The following is a 13,850-nucleotide window of genomic DNA, read 5'->3' as shown; positions in this document are numbered from 1 at the left end:
AAAGAAAAATTACGTTTATTTACCTGTAGTAATTGCTTCCCCACGAGGGAAGGGTTTTTCCGCAGAGCCCCTCTCGCCCCCATCCATCCATCCACCCACGCACCCTCCCCGGCGGCCGGGGGGCGGTGCGGGGTGCTGTGGCGGCGGGAGGTGGTGCCGGAAGGGGCGGGTGCGGGGCGGCGGGGCCGTCATCGCCGTGCGCCGGCGTGCGGGGGGCATGGCGGCGGCGGCGGGGGGCGGCGCGGAGCGGTACTTCACGCGCTGGTACAAGCCAGGTACCGCCGGGCGGGGCCGGGAGCGGGTCCGGGGGCGGCGGCAGCGGCGCGGGCGGTGACTGGTGTCTGTGTCCCGTTGCAGACGTGAAGGGGCGGCCGTGCGAGGACTTCTGCGTGCTGCAGCACTCCAACAGGCGAGTGGCGGGGCCGGGAGGAGAGGGGGGATTTGGGGTGCTGGGGGGCCGGCCCTTGGGGAGCCCCCCCCCAGCGAGGGGCTGAGCCCCGCCAGCCGCCCCGCCCCGTCCGTGCCCCGGTGCTGCCGCTGCCGGTGGGGGTGTGGGCCCCGCAGGCACCGCTCCGGCAGGAGCCCCTGGAGAGGGAGGGGTGGACAGTGGCAGGTTGTCCGGGGCTTTTCCGGAGGGTGGGAGAGTGACAGCAATCCTCGGCTTCCTCTGCCCTTCTTTAATTGAAAGGAGGATGTAGAGAGGTGGGTGTTGGCTCTTCTCCCAAGGGAACAATGACAGGAGCAGAGGAAATGGTCTGAAGTTGCGGCAGGGGAGGTTGAGATTAGACATTAGGAAGAATTACTTTACTGAGAGAGTGGTCAGGCACTGGCACAGCCTGCCCAGGGAGCTGGTGGAGTCACCATCCCTGGAGGTATTTAAGAAACGTGTAGACATGGCTCTTCAGGGCAGGCTCTAGTGGCTGAGATTGTATGGGGCTTTTTGGGTGTGTGTGGTTGGATTCGGTGATCTCAGGTCCTTTCCAACCATGATGATTCTGTGATTGCCCCAAATATGCCCAACAGATTTATTTATTTTCCTTTAAAAGGCCCCTTCAGTGTGTGTAGTGCTGCCCTCCAGGCCCAGCATCCTCTGCTGCCTGGAAGGGCCCTGTACATCATCTTCAATGGCAGAAGAGCATCATTTCGAAAGGCTTCTTCATAATGATGTCTAGAAGCAAGCTGCTTAACTTGGTTTCTAAGAAATTAATTAGCCCAATTTGAACAAACATTTTGCTTTTTCTATATACAACTTAATTGCCTTTAATGGTACTTCCCTGTACTACGGGCAGTGACTACAAAATAGGAGATGATAGAACGCCACCCATTGCTGCGGCTTTGCTGGAGCTGGGTATCCAGTCGTTTGGATGGGACACATCAGCCCTGTACCTGCTCTGGACTCTTAATAACCCTCCTTACCCTCCCCAGCTCCTGCCCCACAGCTACAGTCTGTCCTGGCTGCAGGTGGCTTGGTGGCGTTGGGGCTATCTCTGGGGTGTTTAGTGCCTGAGGGAAGAACAGAACGTAACTTCCATCTGCAGAGAACAGGGCAGTGCCAATCCCCATGTGTTGAGGGAAGCCGGGGGGAGGCCAGATGGAGACCTTGGCTGTCCCCAGCGGGCTGCCTGCTCCCGTTAGGAATTCAGAGTGATGGGAAGGCCGTGCCTGGCAGAACCATCAGTGGCCTCGCTGCAGCCTCCGGAGCGGGGGCCGTTTCATGCAGTTCACTTTCTCGTTCTTTGGAACAGAAAGCTGGAATATCTGGGAGTAACAGGTGTGACAGCAGCAGTGAGGACGGACAGCCTCCTCACACTTGCACTAAATATGTAATTGTTAGTCTTGGTTGTCTACTATAAAAACCTTTCTATTGACAACAGTTTAAATCCTGTTGGTATGTGTGTGTGTGGAGGAAATAAAAATAGAACCACTTGTTCAAATGTCTATAAAGATTATTTTGCTGTTTTGACTTCTGAAATATCAGGGCCCTTGCCTTCTACAGCAGCTTAGCCAAATGCTCTATAAGTATTTTACCATTATTTTGTGTGGGGCTGTGGCTTGATTAGGCATTTCCAAGCAGTGTTAAATTCTTTGGGGATTTATTTTTTTTTTTTGGCCAGGTCTGTAATAGAGGTAACACTCAAATAGAGGATTTGCCATCTTCCCGTGAGAGAAGGGAAGGGGTGGAGAGGGAGCTTTGCTGGTCCCTGTGAGATGCTGAAAGGGCTCGTCAGGATCCAGCTCCCTCTGGCGGGAACTTGCAGAGGGATGTGGCCGTGCAGGGAGATGGATGCAGCATCCACGCTCAGGGAGAGCTCTGCTTCTGTGCCGTGGCTTTCTCTACAGTTACCCTTAAGTCTGGTCCTTGCTCTGGGTTTTAAACTCCTCTCAAACAGAACCGCTTCATCTGGGGCTCTGCGTGTTTGTGCATCAAGCAGGGCTCTAACCCGGTCTCTGCAGCTGGGCTTGTCTCAAGCCCCCCAGTTCCGTAACAAAAAACAGCCCTCCTTTAGAAGACAGATAAAATGCCAGCAGCAGGGTAGCTAAAGCACGGATCAGCAAAGGGTTTGTCTGCTCTAACCATTGCCCAGTACCGGCCTTTAGCTGTTCTGAGAAACATTGCCCTGTGTTAACGTTTTCCTACAAAAGCACGCCGTGCTTCAATTGTTTGTCATGAGTATCTACCTCAGCTGTCACACAGACAAATGAACCATGTCTGCCCGCATGGGGTACAACAGATAGAAGAGCTCTAGCGTAGTATTTCAGGGCTGTGGTTGTGTCTAAGCAGTGCACTGCTTTTGATGAGCCAGTCCAGCATCTCAAAACAAAGTACTTTCTGTGGGGGTGGCTTTAGGTCCAAATGCAATTCAGTTTGGTACAGCAGATGTCAACTAAGATGCCCTGAAGTAAGTGAGTCTGATTTGATCCTTTATCTGATGTTTTTGTAAGTAAGTGGGAAATTTTATTTGTTCCTGATCTACAAGCCAAGAATTATCTTGTTATCTCAGGTAAACTGTGTTCTTGTTACCCTACTCAACACCCACGCTGTCACCCAGAACCCCTCTGTCCTTGCATCCTCCCGGGGCCTGGTAGGTGCCCGTCCTGTGACTGATGCTGAATATCAGCTTAACATTCCTGCTACACTAGAAGGAAGAAGACTGTGCTTACACAATGAAAGTAAAGAAGAGCCTTTACAACACTAGAAGTCCTGCAAGCATTTTAGACTAGGAGCCCAAATGAAGCAGTCAGTATCAGTTTCAAATCCTACCAGTATGGGCAGAGGTGGTTGTGGAGCTTTGCCTGGAGCACAGAAGACCAGGGCTTCTCACAACTGCAGCGTAATAATTACATTTCTTATTGCAGAATCTGTGTCATCACCTTGGCAGAAGCCCATCCTCTTCTTCAAAATGGAAAAACAATTACAAGCATTAATTACCAAATCAGTGCCAACTGCAGCAGGCTCCAGAATAAGGTCTCTGGGAAGTCAAAAAGGGTACGGCTTTTTGATTTGTTTTGATCTCATTTTCTCAATTCATTTTCTCAACTCTCACAGGGTCTGAGACTTTCTGTCCTTTCTAGGATAGAGAGGTACCAGGTTACCTTTGCATTTTATTTTAAAATAGCGCCTCCATAGTTAAATCATTTAGACTTTTCTCACAGGTGCCCATCTAACTGTCCCAGCCAGGGTCTTACAGTGCTTCTACAGCACCGGTGCTTTCCAGTGTTGTTCAAAGCAAGGCTAACAGTTGCTTTTAGTAATTTTTTCTTAGTAATTAGAGGGACTCAGACATGCCTATATACATAAAAATGTGTTTCCACCAAAACACCAAGGATTTGGGGACTACTGTTTTTTGTCAAACAGACCTTGATAGCAGATGGACTAGTTCAGTGTGTTTCATGGTGTGGTTTAACCTGGTTATACTAAAATCAACTGTGCTTTTTTTTCCCCTCCTCTCTTTGCTGAGTTTAATCTGGTCAAACTACAACTCTGCTATTCCACAATAAACTTAGTTATGACTAAATTTGTAAGCTCTCACAAGCTTCTCATCTATTTGTGCCCATAACTAAGTTGTCATACTCCCTTCTGCAGGGAAGCACAGCATGTGAGTTGCAACGACCTGTTACTGTCACACATTCTTGCTTTGTTCTGAAGCTCACCAACTTCTTGTGTTGCTGATGGCAGTATTTTAAAAAGCCCTGTGTAATCAAAAATGTATACATATGTGTGCATACATATATTTATATATATTTATTTTTTTTTCAAATGCAGGGAGCTCAGTTTTTAACAGAACTTGCCCCTCTGTGCAGGATATCTTCATCAGATGGAGAGGAATACACCATTTATAGGTAAGGTTTTTCCTTTTTTCTTTGTCTTCCCATGCTGTAGCATGCACTTTTACTGAAACTTAACCACCTTTGCAGCTGTATACGAGGGCGTCTGATAGAAGTGAATGAAAACATTCTTAGCAATCCAGCTCTTCTACAAGAAAAGGTGAGAAACTTTTTTGCTTTTTATTTTCTAACTTTTATTTCAGTACTAACTCTAGTCCTGCATTTTAGCCATTGACCGAGGGATACATTGCAGTGGTTCTACCCAAATTTGAAGAAAGCAAGAGTATAACTCAAGGACTTCTGACGCAGAAGGAATATGAGGAAGTGTTGTCGAAACGTCTTAATTCTTCTTCATGAAATTAATTATATAGGTATCATCTGTATTTGATACTAAATAAGCTACTTCTTTTGTACACTGTAACTTTTATGGTATTGAAAGGCCTAGTGTCTGTTTTTAAAAGTGGAACTTAAACGCTTGTTTCATACAAGAATAAAACAGTTCAAATAGTTTGTATTAAAATTTGCTTTCTCTTTCAATTCTAGCAAGTTTTAAATAAGAATAGAATGATATATCGGAGACTATGTTTCACAGGCAGCTTTGCTTCTGCTCAGTGCAACAGTAACATACAGAAAAATCACATGATTTGGCTATCACGTCACTTTTGTATTAGTTTAGCTAAATGAAAAAGCTGAATTGAAAATAAAAATCCATCAGAAGCCTATATACAAAGAGCAGATAAACTTGAGAATATGTATTTCATACCAGGTTATATTTTCATAGCATCCTGAAGTCAAATAATGCCCTTTGTACAGAAGTTTGTCATAACCAGTATCCATTTTTTTAAATTTAACGTAAAATTAATAACATAAAGTCTACATAATAGTTCAGTGGTTCTACATGCAATTAAAATTCTGCTCAGATAAGTTTTAATAAAAAGGAATAACAGCTACCATCTACAAATAGAGACGGTAAAAGAAGAAAGGGTTTGAGTCAAGAGTATTAATCACTTAAAAATACACTTTTGGAAATACGGATCACGTTCACAAGACTGGAATTCAGAGGTGCAGCTGCGGAAAGAGGTTTTTTTTTTTCCTAGAACTACTTCATTGCAGGGATAACTCGTAACTAAGATAACATTTCAGTGCTTTAGGCCACAGCCTTTCAGACTACATTCCTGATTCTGCTTTAGCAAATACATAGACTGAAACAGGCCAGAGATGAGATTACAGACTTCAACAGTAGTGTTACATATAGCATATGCAGCACAAGGTTCTTTATATAAAATGTCTATTAGCAGCATCTTTGGGTTGAAACATCCATTAAGACATTCATAAGCATTAATTACAAACCCATTATCGATAGTGAGCATAGAAAAGGCAGTCACATTATAAAAATACGTAATGATTAGACCTGTAGGTGCTGTAATTGCTAAGTAATGGGACATCTATTAGATGTGACAAAGGTCAACAGTTTTAATTCAAATTAACCTGGTTTGACTTTCCACAAACGAAAGCAATATTGAAAACTTAGCAAGTGTTATTATCAACTGGGAGTTCCTGCATTTCTAAGTGCTGTAATTACTTGCTGTCTAAAAATGTCATGTTTGTTACATGATTTTCTAAAGACTTGATGCTAAATGTCTCAGCTCTCCTTTCTGGAGTATGTGCACTTGTACCAGTTCGTATTCTGTCTTCTCTCCACGGTGGAGCAGGTTTCAGACAGCCATTTCCTGCTTTATACTGTGTATATATAGATGAAAAAAAGTTTTCTTAAAAAACCAAAACCAAACAACAAACAAGAACAAAACCAACCAAACAAAACAACAAACCAAACCACCCCCGCAACCTTTAAAACACTGTAGATGGACCAAGTACTCGCCTTTCTCAGCAATCTGCAGCAAAGCGGAAGGAGTTGGCATAACAGAGTCATCACGTTCCTTGTTTTCAGAATGCATGCATCAACCTAAACAAAATAATTAGAGTAGAATAGGACCACTGATTACTTTATTAGGCAACTGTTTAATGCATGAGATGATTATTTCATGCTTGAATAGGTGATATTTTTATTTCATAAATACCTTCTAATCAAAAGATTTTGCACTGCCTTTTTGAATTTCTCTATATAGTATGTGTAAAACAACAGCTTCCCTTCTGTTAAGCCAACACCTGAGCTAGGAAGCAGAAGGGAATGACACGTAATAATATAATATTAATATCATAATATTAATAAGTAATATAAGCGTCTTGGAAAGGAGCTCTTACCACCTAAGTGTGATTCCCCACAATTCTTCATGGTTTTCCTTAATGTCAGCATGATTTAGAAAGCCATACATCCTTGTAAGCCTTACCTTGATATGAGTTACACTGACAATTAGCTAAATCTTAAAGCATTTGAGTTTATGCCTCAAGTCTAAGACTTAGCACAGGTCACAAGTTAAGAAACATTAATTTGATAGGCTATTATCACTATGTGGCGATACATTACTCTGTATAAACAGACTGAAGTTCCCTTTTAGTTTAGCTAAAGAATCCAAACCAAGCAGTAGCCCTCAGGTGCTCAGTTGGGTTTTGAGTGGCTTTGATGGACTGGACAGTTAGAATCCCTGCTGGAAAACTGAAACACCTTTTCCATAGCTCCTTGGAAACAAACATGTAGGTGCACAGGAACAGTCTGGCTCACACTGATCATATTGCTGATCAGGAAAGTTCTTCAAAAATCCTGACCTCTGTTCCCCACTGAAGTTTGCAGATCTACTTATCGTGGTAACAAGGCTGGAACTTTTATTGGAGGTATATACATATTAAAATAAATACAAAAAATATCAGAATAAACACTGAGTAGTCTAGGGTAGACTCTACCTACTAAGAAGCAAGCATGTATTTCAGTAGTAGAGTCTTTGGGGTTTGGAATCTATTACATCTATGGTAAGCATCAATCAGATCAGAATAACAATAATTATTACAGTGGTGGAAATAAAAATTACCTTGATAAATATTATACCTTTCTTAGTGAGGTACACTTAATTGCAATTTATATCTCTGAATGAACTGCTAGTGGGTTACAGGATTATTATTGTAATCTAGTGGATTACAGTATTATTATATACAGTATTACTCCATCTTGTATTATTCAGCTGAGAATTCTCAGTAGCAGCAAGATAAAATTCCAGTACCTCTCTGTATCTATTGGGTAAGTTGAGGGGGATGTTGACAGAAGTTCTCTGAAAAAAGTTCTCAGCAGTAAAAAGCAATATAAGGTAGTGAAAGCCTATGGACACCTTTCCTTTTTTTTTTTAATTTTTTTAAGGGCAGTCCAGGGACATCGTTGTCTTTGGAAACATTTCTGTAAACTCCTTCACTAACAGTGAAATCCAAAACCCAAATGATAATTTCAGTACTTTTAGTAAAAGGAAGGAAAAAAAAAATCCTATTACTTATTGTACTGATTCTTAGACAGTAAGGTTCATAAATTAGGGGTAGGGAAACTGTTCCTTAAAACACTAATATCAGTGATATGTCTGTGGCCAGTGGGCCAGTTAAACAAAACTTGGATATCCACACTCCCTAAAGAAAACATTCATGTAAGCCTGCAGAGTAATCCTACCCCAGCTATCCACTGCCAGCCTCCCATGTGTGCTGGGTGCCAGTCTATCATGTTTTGTCCCCTGTCAAACTCAGCATCAATGAGGGGGTCAGGTCAGGTCAGACTAAACTTCACCGGAGCCCTTCTCTGCCGTTGGGTGGGGAGAAGTCTAGAAAACAGTAGTACCCGGGCTGAAGAACATCCTTTCCTGACACAAGATAGTGCAGTAAATGGCTTATGTTACAGTTATCAGCAAGGAATGTCCCAACAGACAGAACATTTTTAGCAAGAGGAACAGTTCTTGCTGTTCTGCCTCTGTATTTCACACATCAGCTTCTCAAGTTGAAGTAAATTCCTCTTCTACACAAGTAACAGCAATGACATATTGCATAGCAGAAAAATGCTTGCACAACATTGTAAAATTTTGTACTTATTAATTTTTATGGTCCTCTGTCAATCCAAGAAGTTCAGCTGTTATGAACTGTTCCATATTTAAACAGGAGCATAAATTAGTAAGTTACTATATTTCAAATCGTTAGGTCTTACTTTCAGCACCGCATACAGTTCTCACCTTACCTTCGTAAACGTAGCACTTTTACCCTGAACAGAAGCCTTAGCTGTTATCTGGAGCTGCTTGCACATAGAGACCAGTTTTTCAGCCTCCAGCAGAAGCAAAGATCTGTCACCATCGCGTACCTGAATTGTGTTTTGGGAAGACAAAGCCACTCTGTGTTACAGTCTGCAACATTAAGTTAAGGGAGAAGATAAGGCAATGAGCTGTTAAGGGTATCACCAGTGCCTCAGCTGAATGGCTGCTCGAGAGGTCATACATCACCTGATCAGAAAAGTCATGAAGAGCTGAAGCAAGCTTTGTGCCCTCCGCAGCAAAAATCTGAAAGGGGGAGAAAGCATGTAACAAAATCAACCACAGTGAAAGATCAGGCTCTTTACCCTTGGTCTTTTAATAAACGGTGTGCTATATAGTGAAAAGGCAGCAGGAAATACTTGTGGTAGTTGTACACATTTTATAATTAAAGTTAGCAGTTTGCCGTGACTTCTGAAATAACATGCTACACTAAAAATGGCCATTCTCCCAGATAAGCAGAGTTTAAAGGCTTTGCCTTTACATATTTAAAAAAACCAAACCTGACTGCCAATTATTTTCACACCGTAGCAGCTCACAAGAATTTTGTGAGTAGAGGACACCTGCCATGTTTGTTTATTGGCCTGACAAAGGTAACCAGTCTCCTGTTAAACACAGGCACGTACCTGGAAAATAACACACCACATTCCTTCACTTGCCCCCTTGCCTTTTGTTTGTATTATTCAAATTTCTCCATCTTTCTTTCCCATGAAAATGCTGCCGCTCAGACCAGGACAGAGTACTCGTTAACACCGTCGGGGACTGCGCTAAGTAACACAACCAATACTACTAATGCTCTGAAGTCCCCGATATTTGCCACAATGCCAGTTTGCCATTCCTGCTCCTAACTGGAATCTGCCAATTCAAGGAACACTGTCTTAAGCTACTACTAGAATGCTGAAATGTCAGCTTTCAGAAAGTACGTACCAGACTTAGGGTGTTCATAGTCTACAGTTGCTAGTCAATTCATGATAAGTATGTGTAAGAAATCAGAGAGTTAAGTTCCAATTTGTTCTTCACTCAGAGTTCCTAACTCCTATTTTGTTAAAAATATATTACCTCTGCTTGATGAAATAAATCTTGAGTAGTTTTCAGAAGTCCTTCTCCTCTGTGGGAAATAATGAAAGCAGAATATATGCCATGTGTACACTGTAGATTATTTTGCCTGCTACTTGCACAATTTACAGCGTCTCTCTCTCGTCCCCATTCCCACCACTGAACTGTAAAATAACACTCTTAGAGGACGCTACGCACAACAATAACCTACTACAGGAACTGCATTTCAAAATGTTATATAAACACCTCAGTGGCTGCAGCACTACTGGGAAATTAGAAATGGTTCAATTCTCTGCAGCTGGACAATGACAGGAATCCATGTCTCTGGCATACTGAGTGTTATTGGGCTACAAGGAAAGAAAAATCTCAACTCTTATTAAAAAAATCCTACATTCTTCAAATAAGAAAGCTGACACCGCATGGTCAAGTTTCAGAAGAACACCTTTCAGTACAGCAAAGATGAGTAATTCTAATCTACCGTTACATATCTGTGCTTTAAGTCCCTTAATTTTGAAAGTACTTATGAACATGCTTCTTAAAATGTTTTCTGTACCCAAGAGATATTTAAACAGCGGTTCTGCAACAAAACTGATGTTTAGCACTTAACCCCCCCCAATTTCATTATGAAGCAGCTTAGACATTTTCAAGAATTTATAAAGCATAAGGATAGAAATTAAAGCTCCTTTCTGAATGTGTCCCAATCATCATACTCTGAAAATCAAATTGTCTTATAAACACTGTTAATGCTCTTCTCCCCACCAAAACATGCTGCTAAGGTGTAATTACCTGGTAAATAAATACATGGAGTAGGCCATACTTGACATGCGTTGTCCATGTTGCACAATCTCATTCTCCTGATCCTCCCATTTCTCTGTCTCAGAATCCACATCAGATGTGAGCAGATGCAGTTCCAATCCAAGTTTTGCAATTTTCGCTTGTTCCTGTAAACGGTAACCATATTTATGGCCCTTGTAAATACTTTCTTCAGACAAAAAAAAAAAAAAAAAAAAAAGCTTTTTTACTGAAATGATGAAATCTTACCTCAGTATCTAGTTTGACTGGCTTTAATGCTTTCAGATTTGCATTATGCTTCTGTTTCAAACAAAAAAATAATAATTTTAAATAAAAAGGAATTAGTAATAATTTTCCTAACAAATCGTAAGAGGTGGCTGTATACTCAGACACAGACTTTGCAGGAGAGCTCCAGGGGTTGAGACAAACTTCTCAGTAGCAGCCGAGAACCTGTTCTGACCTGGCTGTCCTCCTGAAATGGCCTGTGCAAACAGGGTCTGTGCCTACAGACACCCTAAAGTCTCAAGGAAAAGACCTTTTCCACAGTTCACAGAATTGCAGGGGTTGGAAAGGACCTTCAGAGATCACTTAGTCCAACCCAGCTTCCTCATGCAGTACCATCTCTTTCCCTTACCTTCTAAATCCGCAGTAATGCTTAGGACTACATAAACAGTCTTATCAAGTACTACTGCACTGATTTTGTCCATCAAAGATAATACTGAGATAAGAGGGACTTGGAAGTTGATTTAGCCAGTAGCAAGCTGATCTAGGGTACAAGCCATGTAAATACTAGTGTGACGATGTAGCTCATTATTCTGTGTCACTCTGTTGAAGTAGCTGAAAACAAACCCTGACACTTTGATCTTTTTATGGGTTTCCTTCTTATTAAGTCATGAGGTATCTGAAATACCAGTAGGGCTGCAAGCCAAATATTGGCTCAGACTAAAGAATAATTAGTGGTACTGATGTGAGTGCACTATCTGGTAAGGCAGAGCTTGCCAGCTGCATAACACATATACACATGATTTGTTTCAAATCAATTGGCACATAGAAAGCAGCAGCTCCTGGCTTTAACTTCAGTTTAACTGGTGCTGTCACTGTGCAAAGAGTGACATGGGAGCCACAGTCCTCATTCAGAAACTGCACTGGGGTGCAGAGGAATGGAAAGTACAAAGTTGGTGTCCTAACTTGGAGAGGTGAGCTGCTGGAAGAGGCTGGATGACAACAGTGCAGGACTGAGATCCTTGTCTGAGGATCTGAAAAGAGCTGCTATTCATTAGTGGGAGTACTTGGGCAAATAAAGCTCAGTAGTGCCTGCAGGGGAAAAGGAAAAACAACAACAAAAAAAGCAGCACTACACATTGTGAGCAGCATCAGAAATAAGCTCCAGGTGCAATCTCCATCTCTCACTTCAAGAGCTTGAGCAAAAATAAAGTAATGCTATTGAAGTTCCTACTGTAATTTACTGCTCAGTGTAGCTTTCATGCCATTTCTCTTTTTCCATCCCAAAATTTTTAAGTATTCTGAATATTACGTCTACCCAGATTAAACACTGTCATTCTGCCTATGTATTAGAAAAGCTCATCTTGTATTTAAGATTTAGCAAAAAGCGTATGAACTGATAGCCCTAACTGTTACTTAAGTTTGACCATATTGTATGTTAGGAGATGCAATTCAAGACATTCTGGTTTTAAGGCAGAGTCTTAAAAGAAGAAAGTAACACAAAACCAAACTAGGTTTGTGTAAAAACATAAACTTTGAGGTACAAGGTATGGCAAATATTTAAGCTGCTAAGTGAAGGGTATTCAAGAAAACCAGCACTTAAGTTTTTCTATCCACAAATAACTAAAGAAACCTCAGAATGTTTGTCAGATTTGTAGTTTTCTCCATTCTACTGTTCATTCACACTATTTGAATAGGAGAACTGGTGAAAATCAGGTAAGCACCTAACACTATAGAGAAAAATACACCTATGCATTAAGCACTCACACGAGTCATCACTACTGCTCTGTCCTCAACTATGGCATGGTCTAGGATGCCACTCATTACTAGCAGACAGCACGGTCACAATTAAACAGATGTAACAGAATATGTAATCTAATTAGATCGACAAGAACAGTGTGACTTCTGTGGAGGGACAGCGTGGGCATTAGCCAGGCACGGCACCTCTGTGATGGCAGGAGGGAGAGAAGAGGCAGCGCCGAGTCACAGCACTGGGGAGAGAGGTGGTTCCAAAGGTCAGTGCATCAGTTAGGCAAAGAAATTACTCTGTGAACAAACTCTTTGTCTTATGAACATAATCTACATTTACTGTCTACTTCCAAACTGCCTATTAATCATAACTCCCCCAAATCTGTGCATCTTGCAAAATTCAAAAGAAGACAGCAACCTTTCAAATGACAACAAAGCAGAACTTGCTAACAAAGATTTATTGAAAGTATTTTTAAAAGGCCTAAGAATCAGTAAGTGGGAATCTGACTTCAAGCATCTCTTCTCTAAATTTTGGCTGAAGTCCAGAATCTATGTAGCTTAGTTAAACCAGTGAGGGACAAAAACCCTATCAAAAGTCACTGAACCAATCTATTTTCCAGTCTCATTATTTAGTTCTGTAACAGTGAAATGCATCCCTGCTCACCCAGCCTAACCTTATAGTCTATTTAAATCTGCAGATTGGATTTCTAATGTATGACCTTTTCTCCTCTTTTCGTTAAGGGTCAGAGGTAGCATATTGTGTTTGAAGTCACAGAACTGCACAACAGGAGATGTGGAGACAGGAGATCATTTCACACCCAAGTTCCTCAACACTACTAGTTCAGGAAAGAAAGCAAGGAGAGGAAAAAAAATCAAGCCGGAGCTTACTGTACCTTCTGAGACCATTCTTCCCTTTTATTCTACCCATGAAAAGATTCAGTACGCAGCAAGTGAATCAAAAGACTGATTACATGATAACAACAAGGTTTAGGAGGCTTCTTAACACACAAATGCTCTCAGAAACAATGTAGTATCAATTATAGTCAGCTAAGGATATTAATTACCTCACAACTAAACCTGGGCATTTGGTGTAGCTTTTTTTTTTTTTCCTCGGCATTAAAAACATTTAAGATCAAAGAAGGAAACAAGAATTAATTATCTGAAGAGCCTACAACAGTAGGCTCAAACATGTCCATTTGTTCCAAATGGGTCAACTCGGGCAACAACATAAAAAATATCAGATTACCAAGACTTATTTTCAGTATGTTGCAACGTATTCTCACTGTTTTAATGGTAACAATGCGTTTTTTTATTATATAGTGTGACAATCTAGTACATGGTAAAAAACCGAGTCATTATATATGGAACAGGAATTAAAGCTCATGTACAAAGTGATTAAAGCATATTAATATAACTAGTTACTCTGGTTTTCAGTATGTTTGTTACTCATTTATTAAACTGATGGTTTGAAATGTTACT

At 41.4% G+C, this 13,850-nt stretch overlaps 2 protein-coding genes across 3 annotated transcripts in view; one reads left to right on the top strand and one right to left on the bottom strand.

Moving 5' to 3' along the window:
- The first annotated feature begins 192 nt into the window (after positions 1-192).
- Positions 193-13,843, top strand: FAM206A (family with sequence similarity 206 member A). Of its 2 annotated transcripts, XM_014938552.1 has the most exons (7): positions 193-275; positions 358-409; positions 3,358-3,487; positions 4,265-4,341; positions 4,417-4,486; positions 4,555-4,697; positions 13,113-13,843. In XM_014938552.1, exons 1-6 carry the CDS (start codon positions 218-220, stop codon positions 4,681-4,683), a joined length of 516 nt encoding a protein of 171 aa, XP_014794038.1. In that variant the 5' UTR covers positions 193-217; the 3' UTR covers positions 4,684-4,697; positions 13,113-13,843. The 2 variants fall into 2 exon arrangements, with proteins under 2 accessions (XP_014794038.1, XP_014794037.1); XM_014938551.1 differs by lacking the exon at positions 13,113-13,843 and having other exon boundaries at positions 4,555-4,846.
- The window catches only part of CTNNAL1 (catenin alpha-like 1), a 54,386-nt gene continuing 45,446 nt past the window's right edge, over positions 4,911-13,850 (bottom strand). Inside the window, exons 15-21 of the mRNA XM_014938438.1 lie at positions 10,650-10,700; positions 10,395-10,549; positions 9,612-9,660; positions 8,745-8,801; positions 8,486-8,605; positions 6,206-6,289; positions 4,911-6,066 (exon numbers count right to left, since the gene is read on the bottom strand). Of these exons, the coding sequence (XP_014793924.1) occupies positions 5,905-6,066; positions 6,206-6,289; positions 8,486-8,605; positions 8,745-8,801; positions 9,612-9,660; positions 10,395-10,549; positions 10,650-10,700 (678 nt within the window). The 3' untranslated portion in view covers positions 4,911-5,904. The remainder of the gene's footprint in view (positions 6,067-6,205; positions 6,290-8,485; positions 8,606-8,744; positions 8,802-9,611; positions 9,661-10,394; positions 10,550-10,649; positions 10,701-13,850) is intronic.

The sequence above is a fragment of the Calidris pugnax genome, unplaced genomic scaffold (genome assembly GCF_001431845.1).
Source record: "Calidris pugnax isolate Ruff unplaced genomic scaffold, ASM143184v1 scaffold13, whole genome shotgun sequence".
NCBI classification, from domain to species: domain Eukaryota; kingdom Metazoa; phylum Chordata; class Aves; order Charadriiformes; family Scolopacidae; genus Calidris; species Calidris pugnax.
The sequence above is the reverse complement of the archived record's forward strand: the minus strand, read 5'-3'. Positions and strand labels throughout refer to the sequence as shown.